Source organism: Stegostoma tigrinum, chromosome 16 (assembly GCF_030684315.1).
Source record: "Stegostoma tigrinum isolate sSteTig4 chromosome 16, sSteTig4.hap1, whole genome shotgun sequence".
Lineage (NCBI taxonomy): Eukaryota > Metazoa > Chordata > Chondrichthyes > Orectolobiformes > Stegostomatidae > Stegostoma > Stegostoma tigrinum.
Genome location: NC_081369.1, coordinates 8415990 through 8429912, shown reverse-complemented (window position 1 = coordinate 8429912; position 13923 = coordinate 8415990). Strand labels below are relative to the sequence as shown.

Genomic DNA, 13923 nt, shown 5'->3' with positions numbered 1-13923 from the left:
ACTTACTGCCCCTCACCCCTGTTGCAGATCCTGATGATGTCTCTGCTGTTCAGTGAGCCAATATACAAGCCTCCCTTCCATCCTGTCTGTTACAAAATAGTACCGCCCTTACAAGGAGTACGTTTGTCTCTCAAATCTATCATACTGCCTCGCAAAGCAATGATTTCCGATAACTGGGACTAGCAGTACCCGTTTTGGGGCGAGGGCAGACTGTCAACACGCCGCTCTGAAACTGGCATCAAGGGCTAATATGCAAGAAGCTGGCAGCCGAACGTGCTGCTGAATCTCTGTCAGCATGCACCCTCCCACCCCACTGTCACTCACCGTCTCTGTGATGTAGGTCTGTATCCCATCAGCGTATTGCAGGGCATACTGATCAGGGTTACTCTTGTTCCAGCTACATGTGAAGGAGAAACCCAGGTCAGATTCCAGGGCAACAAATCTGAACTTTGGCGAGCTTGTGGTAAATGGATTAGTACGACTTCATCATTACAGAAAACGAGGGAGCCTAACCTTCTGTATGGATAATCACCAGGAAGAGTTTACAACAGCGAGTGTTAGTGCTGGGTTTAAGTGTTGAAAACCTCCGGATCAAGGGAAGAAGGAATTACATTTATATAGCACCTCATGACCTCAAGACATCCCAAAGCTTATTATAGTTCAGGAGGTGTTTCGCAGCGTCCTCAGCCAGTGTATTGTGGTCAACTCAAACCACGTTTGCTCAGTTACGGGCAACATTCGCTCCAGTTTGCTGAAGCTCCTTGGAAAAGTGCCGCTCTTGTGACAGTGGGATCTTCGCTCGGGTCATCCGGCCCCAGGCCTGAGGCATTGATCACTCAAGGCCACAAACACAGTGGGCAAAACGCAGAAAATCTGGACAGCAGGCTGGGAATCGTCCATGGATGAAGAGAAACAGGTAACACCTCAGTTCAGAGGAAAGGTCAGTGGTTGGAAACGCTGACACCGTTTGTATCTCTCCAGAGCCAGGGTCCAAAACTCTCTGCACAGGGCCACGTTCCCCCGATCAGTGTTAACAACATTCCTTGGGCGACTGGAGGTGTTTGGGAGGGTGAGAAAGCAACTTCCAGCACATTCTCAGGCACAATGGGCTGAATGGCCTTTCACACTCTGAGCTCCTATAACAATAACCATACAGCCGCACCACAGAGCACACAGTGGCTTTTACTCCAACCGTAACATTTTAATTGTGCAACGCCAATTGCCAACAAAGGGTTGGATGAGCCATAGTAGGCCTCCTTAAAGCACTGTCTGGGGTGGACTATGTCCAGTCACATTTCTCTCCATTGTGGTGTCTGCTTTAACATCACACCCAAACACAGGTAATTATACAATGAAGATAATTACCAATTCTATCCTTCAGTGCCACACTCAGTCAAATGCAGCTTTAATATCCGGGGCTGTCACTGTCACCTCGCCTCTGTAATTCAGCTCTTTTGTCCACACTTGGACCAAGGCTGTACTGAGGCCAGGAGCTGAGTGACCCTGGCAGAACCCAAACTGGCCGTTACTGAGCAGGTTATTTCTGAGCAGGTGCTGTTTAATAGCACTGTTACTGACACCTTCCATCACTTTACTGATGATCGAGAGGAGACTGATGGGGTTGGAATTGGCCGGCTTGGGTTTATCCTGCTTTGTGTGTACAGGACATACTTGGGCAACTTCCACATTGCCGGGTAGAGACCAGTGTTATAACTGTACTGGAACAGCTTGGCTAGGGAAGCAGCAAGTTCTGGAGCACAGGTCTTCAGTACTATTGCCAGAATGTTATCAGGGCCCATAGCCTTTGCAGTATCCAGTGTCTCCAACCGTTTCTTGATATCACATGGAGTGAACTGAATGAGTGAAAGATTGGGATCTGTGGTCCTGGGGAAGGGGAGGGTAAGGACAGATGAAGATTTATTGTCACTGAATAACACAGTAAATTACAGCGAAGAGCTTCACGTGTCACCACAGTTTGGCACCGCTTGCCGCTATCTTGGTCATTATAATATGTCATGAGCTCTTTCATAACATGTTCAGACCTGTAAATTGCAAATATGTAGCTGTCGTTACGTTTGAGCCAATCTAGGGAGATCTCAACCCAGTGATGCAGTAAGGGGATGGGTGAGACCACGATATCACTGTCTCCTCACTATTTCAAGATAAAGCGGCTAAGGGCCAAGGCTCACAGAACGGGACACATGTGGTGTTCAAGGCACACCAAATGAGAGCTTAGTCCGACAGAGCCTGCGTAGTAGAGTGCTGGTGGAAGGGAGGCTGGGAGGGGTCAGGGTTCAGGCTGGGCGGGGGTCAGGGTTCAGGCTAAAGTCGCTGTGGTCATCAAAATTAGACAAAAGGATACCAAAAACACTTGAGGAGAACAAAGATGGGTCCTCTCTTACTTTGAGCCTTTGGGAGTGAACAAAGTGCTAACAGGAGGCCACACTGGCCCCACGTTCCCTTGCGAGACAAAAGGCTACTCACACATCACAGACTTCCTTCAGGACAGTCGATAGAGGCTTCTTCTGTGGGAATCCAAAAAGAGAAAGAAACCCGGTTAGTCCAGAATGGTACATGTCGCACCAAAGATCGAACAAGAAGACTTGTCACTGCCCAACCTACCTCCCCCCACAACCCCCGCAATCCTGCTTCACACCCCACTGCCGTCCATCCAAAACCCAGTCATTCAGCTCAATCCCTTCCCCCTGGCAGAAAGCCCATTCCTGGAAGAATCCTACTTTTAAAACATCTTCCCTCCTCCCTGGGCCAAATGCCAAGGTAATGGCACAAGCCCAGAGATCTCCAGCAACTGCTCATTTCGTTACAAAATTCTCAGCTCTAGTCTCAATTTCCTCCAACAGGCCCCTGCCCCTCCAGATCGCCTCTTGCCTTGCTAGACTTCACGAGTTCGGTTCCTCCAACAACGCCTTCCAAGCCCACAATTACTGAGCTCGAAGGCCAGGTGGCAGCAGACGCATCAGAACACCAGCCCCTCCAAAAGCACCCACTATCATCCTGGGCGATCAGGCGCTGGCAATATTGTCCTGGCCTTGCCAGCGATGCCTACGTCCCACAAACAGGCATTGGGTGGGAATTAAAACAAACTCCAAAGTTGGATACAACACAGAATGTGTTCAAACATAGCTGTGTACAGCCCAGCTGCCAAAACAGTCATGTCCAGACTTTATGAAGTGGCCAAACCAGTTTTGAAAAGTGTGCTGTTTTAAGTAGCTCAAAGCGACAACAGATGGAGTTGCAGAATGTTCCTGACATGACTTACTTTATGGAATCATAATCACACCCCCCGATCTACATGATTCTGAAACACTGTCAATGCAATATGGCTCAAATTGCTCTCCCCACCTCCCCCGCTGATATCCCAGATACTATCCCAGAACGATGTTAAAGAGGATCAGTGGAATTATCCTGCTGTCAATGAAGGATTGAGATACTGTTCATGGTTACTTCTTACCTGATCGAGGTCGATCAACTGGGGATAGGCCCCAGGCATCTGGACTGCGATCTTGACAATATCTTTGGGCAGTGGCATGGCGGCTGAAGTCTGCTCAGGCCCAAGGAGCGGGCTCACTTGACTATATTGGGATCCTGCACAGTACAAGGATAAACTTGGGTCGATTCTGTGGAAAAAAAATTAGATAATTCATCGTCCAAAAAAAAACCCTCAGATTTTTTAAGTGTTCCTTCTTTTACCAGAGCTTTCCAAACAGGGAGTTTGACTCCCAGAATTCAGAAGGAGGAGTACCCCAGAGACGCTTAGGCCGGAGGTCATTGGAAGGCAAACAAATTAAGATTGTTGACTCACTGGGGAAGGAAGCAATCAGCGAAGGAAATGAGGAAAAATGTCCCACATGTGCTGCATCCAATATTTACTTTGGCTGACTGAAAAAAAAATCTTCAGAGGCCTATTTCCCTCCTTTTCCTCACACGTGCTCTGTGGGCCACGGTCCAGCTCCGTCTGTGTTCCATGTTCAGCTAGCCAGAGGTGTATCAAAGGGAACGTGGGATGGAATGATCTAGATGGAATGCTCCTCCCTGTCAGAATCTGCCCATCCTGCCTCAGTGACCTCTCACCGGACTGAGACAGCGTGGGCTCTGGTAGTGGATCTTCAGATGACCTGCAGTGCCACCTTAAGATGGATGTTTGTCAGCCAGGGGCAAAGGAATACTTAACTAAAACGTAATGGGATCTGAGAGCTATTCAGCTGGCCGTTTAAAGGAGCACTTGCTGAACCACCTTCCATATTTCTGAAAAGCACTGTCTACAATTCAGTGCACGCTGAAAGGAAATGCAACAAAGTGAAACAGCTTGCATTTCTGTGGCACCTATTTGCAACATCAGCACACTTGCAGCCAATTAAGTGCTTCCAAAGTGCAGCTACTGTTTTATTGGAGAAAACACAGCAGCCAATTTGAACACACGGATCTCCCACTAATAGCAACGTTGCCAAGGCCAGATCTGTTCGGTGACGTTAGGATAAATATTGGCTGGGACGACAAACCTGCCTGTTCTCACTGACAGAGGCGCTTCTACAGCCATCGAGTGTCTATCTAATGTTTCAGCCTGCATTTCCAACTGTGAAGCACCGCTTCAGTACCTCTGCTCCGGCTTCTCTAGTGGGGCGAACTCACACTTTCTGACCCAGGCGACAGTGCTATACACCAAGCCATGATTGACATCATTCTGCACAAACTACAGGGTAATGTGGCTGCAGCAACAGGCCATTCGGCCCAACCTGTTGATGCTGGTATTCGCGCTCCACTCCACATTTAAATTGATCAGCATCGCTCTATATTCCCCTCTTCCTCACCCTCTTGTTACACTTCCCCTCAAGTACACCGATATAATTTGCTTTAACCATGCCCCGGGTTAGAAACAGAAACTGCAGGAAAAACTCAGCCGGTCTGGCAGCACCTGTGTCGAGACAACTCAGAGTTAATGTGTGGGGGGTTGACTGATCCTTTCTCAGGTCTGACTGAGTTGGAGCATTTCGCATTTCCACTACTTGCTGGGTGAAGAGATTCTTTCCAATTCCAGATTTTTGAGTGACTATCCTTTCTTGGCAACCTTTAGCTGCACTGTTTTGTTCGAGAGACAACACGCTCTCCTTACCCATTCCAACAAAAACAATCCCACTGGGATGGTGCGGGGGCGGGGTGGGACAGAGACAGGGCACGGTGACAAGCTGATGTGAAGTGTGGAGGGGGCGGCAGCTTTTTACCCAAGTTCCTGTCATCATGTCCTCTCTCTCGCCCCTCCCCCCACCCCCAGTAGGAATGTCTTCTCTTTCAAGTCTGACAGTTGGACACACCATTGCTCTGCCATTCTCACATTCTGGTAGCTTAATCTGAACTATCAGCATCTTTTCTCCCCCAGTCCCACTATAGCTTAAATGCTGCCCCCCTCCCACCACCAACACTTCACTTCATCTCCGCTGACGAGTCACCCAGACTCGAAACGTTACCTTGCTCTCTCTCTGCAGATGCTGTCTGACTTTCTCCGATCTCAGACCCAGGGTTTTAGATTTGCTTTCAGTTTTTGAAGTCAGGGTTTTGGAGTTGAAGCTGCCGGATACAGCTCTCTCGCTACTGCTGCAAAAACCCGAGTTCTCCCTCCGCGGCTAAAATCCCGCTGTCCGTGTTCCTTCTCCTGGATTGCACGAGATAGCAAGTGAGGGAAATCTCTTTGGCTGGATTTGCCTTGGCCAAGGGCGTGTTTATGGGATGCTGCTGTATTGGAACAGTTAATGAGTAATAGTTACTCTGTATCATTTTTAAAAGTATTTTGATTGAGTTAAAAGTCACTCCAACTCTTCTTTCTTTAGTTTGTATTTTAACTGTAGGGTAAGTATAAAGTGCGTTTCGCTTAAGCTGAGTAGTCCTATCAATCAAATTACATCTGGAACATAGCACCTCACACTTGCCTTTAAATAATATAAAAGTCCGGGTCAGATGCATTAAATAGAAGAGCAAAGAGGTTATGCTGGAACTGTATAAGACACTGGTTAGCTAACAGCTGGTGTACAGTGGAGTTCACATCAGCACACTGTAGGTAGGATTATATTGGTCCACAGCACATGTAAAGGGGATTTACCAGGATGCTCTCTGTGATGCAGGGTCTCAGCTATCAGACCAGGAAAGAATGGAATGACTGGGGTTATTTTCCTTGGAGCAGTGAGGGGGTGCCTGACATTGGTGTATAAGGCTACAAGAGGCACAGATTGTGTGAATAGAAAGGCACCTTTTGCTCAAGAGTAGAGGAGTCAGCACCAGGGACATAGGTTTAAGGTGGGAGGTAGAAGGCGAGAGGGAGATCTGTTCCCCTTAGAGGGGGATGGGAATCTGGAACTCACTGCCTGAAAGGTGGTTGAATCAGAAGTCTTGCAGCATTGAGGCAGTATTTAGATATTCACTTGCATTGCCATAGCTGGAAGGTCAGACTGGTGCAGACACAACAGGCCGAATGGCCTCTCCCTATGCTGTAAAAGATGATGAGAAGAGGAACGAAGAGGGGAGATTACAGGGAGCGCCCCCTTTTCTGTGCCTCTGCGCACTGTTGAGCATGGATTCCACCCCAGGCCAGGATGGTATTGCTGATGGGGAGAAACCTGACAGACTACGGGGTCACTCACAAGCCCAGGTCTTCAGCTATGCACGCTGGCTGAGTCCCTCTCTGGGCTCCACACCCCTTCTCTTCTCTTGGAACACACCTCTCCGAGTAGGTTTCTGGTTACTCTGGCTAAAACCTCTTCTCTGACTTACCATCCATTTATAGACATCCCTTCACTTTGTTCGAGCTGGGACATCAAAACAAGCTCAACACGAGAGCAATCAGGAGTTTCCCATTTACAAACTAATCATCGCAGCCACATTCCTCTTTCTTCCTTCCCACATTGCTCGCTCCCAGTTTGGGTGCAGCGGTGTGATCGGAGCTTGGTGCTTGAGGCCCCTGCAGGATCATTGCCAGTAGTAAAGGTGGGGAAGGGAGAGCAATAGGGCAGCAGTACAGTGACCAGACGCAACCCAGCAGATCCTGGCAGTGCACTGGGCTCCCTACCTGTTCTCTCTCTCTCTCTCACTCACACAGAGACACACACACACAAACACACAAAGAGACACACACACATAGAGAAACACATGCATACACAGAAACGCGCGCCAACATGCACACACACGCAGAGACACGCACACAGAGAAACACAGACACACACGCACACACACAAACACACAGAGAAACACACACAAAAAGACACACACACACAGAAACACACTCACATAGAAACACACATATCGAGACACAGAGAAACACAGACGCACACACAGAGACACGTGCACATTGACACATGCACACACCCCCTGTAAACACAGGCACGGTCCCCCCCACCACACACACACCCTCTAAACACAGGCACGTTCCCACACACACACACACACACACACACACACACCCTGTAAACACAGGCATGTTCCCACACACACACACATACCCTGTAAACACAGGCATGTTCCCACACACACACACACACACCCTGTAAACACAGGCACGTTCACACACACATACACACACACCCTGTAAACACAGGCACGTTCCCACACACATACACACACACACCCTGTAAACACAGGCACATTCCCACACACACACACTGTAAACACAGGCAGGTTCCCACACACACACACACACACACACACACCCTGTAAACACAGGCACATTCCCACACAGACACACACCCTGTAAACACAGGCATATTCCCACACACACACACACACCCTGTAAACACAGGCATATTCCCACACACACACACACACACACACCCTGTAAACACAGGCACGTTCCCACTCTCACACACACACACACACACCCTGTAAACACGGGCACATTCCCACACACATGCACGCCCTGTAAACACAGGCATATTCCCACACACACACACCCTGTAAACACAGGCACGTTCCTACACACACACATACCCTGTAAACACGGGCACGTGCCCCCCACCACACACACACACATTCCCACCCCCACACACACACCCTGTAAACACGGGCACGTTCCCACACACATACACACCCTGTAAACACAGGCACGTTCCCACACACAGACACACACCCTGTAAACACAGGCACGTTCCTCCACACACACACACACCCTGCAATCACAGGCACATTCCCACACACACACACCCTGTAAACACAGGCACATTCACATACACACACACACACACACACACACACACACAAACTGTAAACACGGGCAGGTTCCCACACACACACACTCTCACACGCGCGCACACACGCACACAAACACTCACTCTCTCATACACATGCACACACTCTCTCTCTCACACACCACGCACACACACACTCTCTCTCTCATGCGCGCGCGCTCTCTCTCACGTGCGTGCACTCTCTCCCACACACGCGCACACACCTCCCTCCCACACGCGCGCACACACCTCCCTCCCACACGCGCGCACAACACCTCCCTCCCACACACGCGCACACACCTCCCTCCCACACACGCGCACACACACCTCCCTCCCACACATGCGCACACACACCTCCCTCCCACACGCGCGCACACACCTCCCTCCCACACGCGCGCACCACACCTCCCTCCCACACGCGCGCACACACCTCCCTCCCACACGCGCACACACACCTCCCTCTCTCACACACCTCCCTCTCACACGTGCGCACACACCTCCCTCTCACGCGTGCACACACACTCCTTCTCACGCGTGCACACACACTCCTTCTCACGCGTGCACACACACTCCTTCTCACGTGTGCACACACACACTCCCTCTCACGCGCGCACACGTGCCTCTCTCCCACACGCACACACACACCTCCCTCTCACACGTGCACACAGACACACTCTCTCACACACACCTCTCTCCCACACACACCTCCCTCTCACGAACGTGCACACACACCTCTCTCACACACACCCCACTCTCACACGCGCACTTCTCTCTCACTCACACAGAGACACACAACTCTCGCTCGCACGTGCACAAACACCTCTCTCTCACGCATGCGCGCAGCGCACACACACATCTCTCTCACACACGCACACAGACACTCTCTCTCACTCACGTGTCTCTCTCACACACACCTCTCTCCCACAACACCTTCTCACATGCGCACACACACCTCCCTCTCATGCACGTGCACACACGCTCCTCTCACACACACCTCACTCTCACACGCCCCTCTCTCTCGCGCGTGCACACACTCTCTCACACGCACGCGCACACACACACACACGCGCGCGCGCACACACACACACGCGCGCGCACACACACACACACACGCGCGCGCACACACACTCTCTCTCACACGTACACACACACAGACACCTCTCTCTTGCGCGTGCGCGCACACACACACCTCTCTCTCACACGCGTGCTCCCACACGCCCCTCTCTCTTGCGCGCGCCCACACACTCTCTCACGCGCGCTCACACACACACCTCTCTCTCACACGCGCACACCTCCCTCTCACACATGCTCACACACGCCCATCTCTCTCGCGCACACCCCTCTCTCACACAGTCTCCCTCAATGCGCTCGCACACACACCTCTCTCTCGCGCGCGCACGCGCACACACACAGTCACGCGCGCATGCGCACACACACTCTCTCACACGCGCGTACACTCTCTCTCTCACACACACGCACACGCACGCTCTCAAACATGCACACACACACACACCCCTCTCTCGTGCGCGCGCACACACTTTTTCACTTGCGCTCTCAGGCGCTCTCTCACATGCGCGTGCGCACACACACGCTCCTCTCTCTCGCGCGTGGCACACACACACTCTCTCACACAGGCGCGGGTACACACTCTCTCACACGCGCACGCACACACTCTCTCACATGAGCACACACACAGCTGTCTCACACGTGCACACGCACGCCCCTCTCTCACGCGTGCGCGCACACACACACACTCTCTCGCGCCCTCTTTCCCGCACGCGCACTCTCTCACTCTCGCCCACTCTCTCTCTCTCGCACCCGCTCTCTCTCTCGCCCGCTCTCTCTCTCTCTCACGCGCTCTCTCTCGCGCACGCGCGCGCCGCTCTCGCGCACTCTCTCTCTCTCTCTCGCGTGCCCGCTCTCGCGCTCTCTCTCGTGCGCGCGCCCGCTCTCTCTCTCGTGCGCGCGCCCGCTCTCTCACTCTAGTGCGCGCGCCTGCTCTCTCTCTCTCGCGCGCCCCGCTCTCTCTCTCTCTCGCGTGCCCGCTCTCTCTCTCTCTCTCACGTGCCCGCTCTCTCTCTCTGTCCCTCCCTCTCTTGTGTGCCCGCTCTCTCTCTCTCTCTCTCGTGCGCGCGCCTGCTCTCTCTCTCTCTCTCTCTCTCGCGCGCGCCCGCTCTCTCTCTCTCTCCCTCCCTCTCTCGTGTGCCCGCTCTCTCTCTCGCTCTCCCTCTCTCGCGCGCCCGCTCTCTCTCTCTCTCAGGCGCGCCCCTCCCTCTCTCTCTCTCTCAGGCACACCCGCTCTCTCTCTCTCTCTCTCTCAGGCACACCCGCTCTCTCTCTCTCAGGCACGCCCGCTCTCTCTCTCTCAGGCGCGCCCGGTCTCTCTCTCTCTCTTAGGCGCGCCCCGCTCTCTCTCTCTCTCTCTCAGGCGCGCCCGCTCTCTCTCTCTCCCTCTCTCTCAGGCGCGCCCCGCTCTCTCTCTCTCTCTCTCTCAGGCGCGCCCGCTCTCTCTCTCTCTCTGGCGCACCCGCTCTCTCTCTCTGGCGCGCCCGCTCTCTCTCTCTCTCGCTGGCGCGCCTGCTCTCTCTCTCTGGCGCGCCCGCTCTCTCACTCTCGCGCGCGCCCCGCTCTCTCTCTCTCTCTCTTGCGCCCGCTCTCTCTCTTGCGTGCCCTCTCTCTCTCTCTCTCACACGCTCTCTCTCTCTCACACGCTCTCTCTCTTTCTCTCGCGCACCCCACTCTCGCGCTCCCTCTCTCTCTCACGCGTGCCCGCTCTTGCGCGCGCCCCGCTCTCTCTCTCTCGTGCGCGCGCCTGCTCTCTCTCTCTCTCTCTCTCTCGCGCGCCCGCTCTCTCTCTCTCGCGCGCCCGCTCTCTCTCTCTCTCTCTCCCTCTCTCGCGCGCGCCCGCGCTCTCTCTCTCTCTCTCTCTCTCAGGCGCGCCCGCTCTCTCTCTCTCTCTCTCTCTCAGGCGCGCCCGCTCTCTCTCTCTCTCTCGCCCGCTCTCTCTCTCACTCTCGCGCGCCCGCTCTCTCTCTCCCTCTCTCTCTCAGGCGCGCCCGCTCTCTCTCTCTGTCTCTCTCAGGCGCGCCCGCTCTCTCTCTCTCTCTCTCTCTCTCTCTCAGGCGCGCCCGCTCTCTCTCTCTCTCTCTCAGGCGCTCCTGCTCTCTCTCTCTCTCTCTCTCTCAGGCGCGCCACTTCTCTCTCTCTCTCTCTCTCTGGCGCGCCCGCTCTCTCTCTCTCTCTCTCTCTCGCGCCCCCTCTCTCTCTCTCGCGCTCTCTCTCTTTCTCTCGCGCACCCACTCTCGCGCTCTCTCTCTCTCTCTCACGCGCCCCGCTCTCTCTCTCTCTCTCCCTCTCTCGCGCGCCCGCCTCTCTCTCTCTCTCAGGCGCGCCCTCTCTCTCTCTCTCTCTCTCTCAGGCGCGCCCGCTCTCTCTCTCTCTCTCCCTCTCTGGCGCGCCCGCTCTCTCTCTCTCTCTCTCTCTCTCTTGCCCGCTCTCTCTCTCTCTCGCGCCCGCTCTCTCACCCTCTCTCGCGCCCGCTCTCTCTCTCTCTCTCGCGCCCGCTCTCTCTCTCTCTCTCTCTCGCGCCCACTCTCTCTCTCTCTGTCTCTCGCGCCCCGCTCTCTCTCTCTCTGTCTCCTCGCCCGCTCTCTCTCTCTCTCTCTCGCTCGCCCGCTCTCTCTCGCTCGCTCGCCCGCTCTCTCTCTCCCTCTCGCTCGCTCGCCCTCTCTCTCCCTCTCTCGCTCGCCCTCTCTCTCCCTCTCTCGCTCGCTCGCCCTCTCCCTCTCTCTCTCTCTCTCGCTCGCCCTCTCTCTCTCTCTCTCTCTCTCTCGCTCGCTCGCTCGCCCTCTCTCTCTCTCTCTCTCGCTCGCTCGCCCTCTCTCTCTCTCTCTCTCGCTCGCTCGCCCTCTCTCTCTCGCTCGCTCGCCCTCTCTCTCTCGCTCGCTCGCCCTCTCTCTCTCTCTCTCTCGTGCGCCCGCGCGCTCTCTCTCTCTCACTCTCACTCTCGCGTGCGCGCCCGCTCTCTCTCTCTCTCTCAGGCGCGCCCGCTCTCTCTCTCTCACGCGCACCCGCTCTCGCGCTGTCTCTCTCACGCACCCACTCTCGCGCTCTCTCTCTCTCACGCGTGCCCGCTCTCTCTCTCTCTCTCTCTCTCTCTCAGGTGCACCCGCTCTCTCTCTCTCTCTCTCTCTCGCGCGCCCGCTGTGTCTCTCTCTCTCGCACGCCTGCCCGCCCTCCCTCTCTCTGGCGCACGCGCCCGCACTCTCTCTCTCTCCCTCTCTCAGGCACGCCCACTCTCTCTCTCTCTCTCTCTCTCAGGCGCGCCTGCTCTCTCTCTCTCTCTCTCTCAGGCGCGCCCGCTCTCTCTCTCTCTCTCTCTCTCTCAGACGCGCCCGTTCTCTCTCTCTCTCTTGCGCGCCCGCTCTCACTCTCTCTCTTGCGCGCCCGCTCTCACTCTCTCTCTTGCGCGCCCTCTCTCTCTCTCGCGCCCGCTCTCTCTCTCTCTCGCGCCCGCTCACTCTCTTCTCTCGCGCCCGCTCGCTCGCCCGCTCTCTCTCTCTCGCCCGCCCGCTCTCTCTCTCTCGCCCGCTCTCTCTCTCTCTCGCTCGCTCGCCCTCTCTCTCACTCTCTCTCTCGCTCGCCCTCTCTCTCACTCTCTCGCTTGCTCGCCCTCTCTCTCTCTCTCTCTCTCTCGCTCGCTCGCCCTCTCTCTCTCTCTCTCAGGCGCGCCCGCTCTCTCACTCTCTCTCTCTCTCTCTCAGTCGCGCCCGCACTCTCTCTCTCTATCTCTCTCTCTCAGGCGCGCCCGCCTTCTCTCTCTCTCTCACTCTCTCTCAGGCGCGCCCGCCTTCTCTCTCTCTCTCACTCTCTCTCAGGCGCGCCCGCTCTCTCTCTCTCTCTCTCGCGCGCCCCGCTCTCTCTCTCCCTCTCTCTCGCGCCCGCTCTCTCTCTCTCTCTCTCTCGCGCCCGCTCTCTCTCTCTCTCTCTCTCTCGCGCCCGCTCTGTCTCTCTCTCTCTCTCGCGCCCGCCCGCTCTCTCTCTCTCGCTCGCTCGCCCGCTCTCTCTCTCTCTCGCTCGCCCGCTCTCTCTCCCTCTCTCGCTCGCCCGCTCTCGCTCTCTCTCTCTCGCTCGCCCTCTCTCTCGCTCGCCTGCTCTCGCTCGCCCTCTCTCTCTCGCTCGCCCTCTCTCTCTCTCTTGCCCTCTCTCTCGCTCGCCCTCTCTCTCTCTCTCTCTCGCTGACCCTCTCTCTCTCTCTCTCTCGCTCACCCGCTCGCTCTCTCTCTCTCTCACTCGCTCGCCCGCTCTTGCTCTCTCCCTCTCTCTCGCGCCTGCTCTCTGTCTCTCTCCCTCTCCCTCGCGCGCGCGCCCCCGCTCTCGCTCTCTCCCTCTCTCTCGCGCCCGCTCTCTCTCTCTCCCTCTCTCTCGCGCCCGCTCTCTGTCTCTCTCCCTCTCCCGCGCGCCCGCTCTCTCTCCCTCTCCCTCTCTCGCGCGCCCGATCTCTCTCTCCCTCTCTCGCGCGCCCGCTCTCTCTCGCTCTCCCTCTCCCTCTCTCGCGCGCCCGCTCTCTCTCTCTCTCTCTCCCTCTCTTGCGCGCCCGCTCTCTCTCTCTCTCTCCCCCTCTCTCGCGCGCCCGCTCTCTCTCTCTCTCTCAGGCGCGGCCGCTCTCTCTCTCTCAGGCGCGCCCGCTCTCTCACTC

At 55.3% G+C, this 13923-nt stretch overlaps 1 protein-coding gene across 3 annotated transcripts in view; it reads right to left on the bottom strand.

The window, feature by feature from the left end:
• Positions 1-13923, bottom strand: part of elmo3 (engulfment and cell motility 3) — a 122857-nt gene that overhangs the window by 72788 nt on the left and 36146 nt on the right. Inside the window, exons 2-5 of one of the 3 annotated variants that reach the window (XM_059651590.1) lie at positions 5484-5748; positions 3473-3638; positions 2485-2525; positions 325-397 (exon numbers count right to left, since the gene is read on the bottom strand). In XM_059651590.1, coding sequence (XP_059507573.1) covers positions 325-397; positions 2485-2525; positions 3473-3550 — 192 coding nt within the window. In that variant the 5' untranslated portion in view covers positions 3551-3638; positions 5484-5748. The remainder of the gene's footprint in view (positions 1-324; positions 398-2484; positions 2526-3472; positions 3639-5483; positions 5749-13923) is intronic. The other 2 variants (XM_059651591.1, XM_059651589.1) reach the window with 2 other exon arrangements.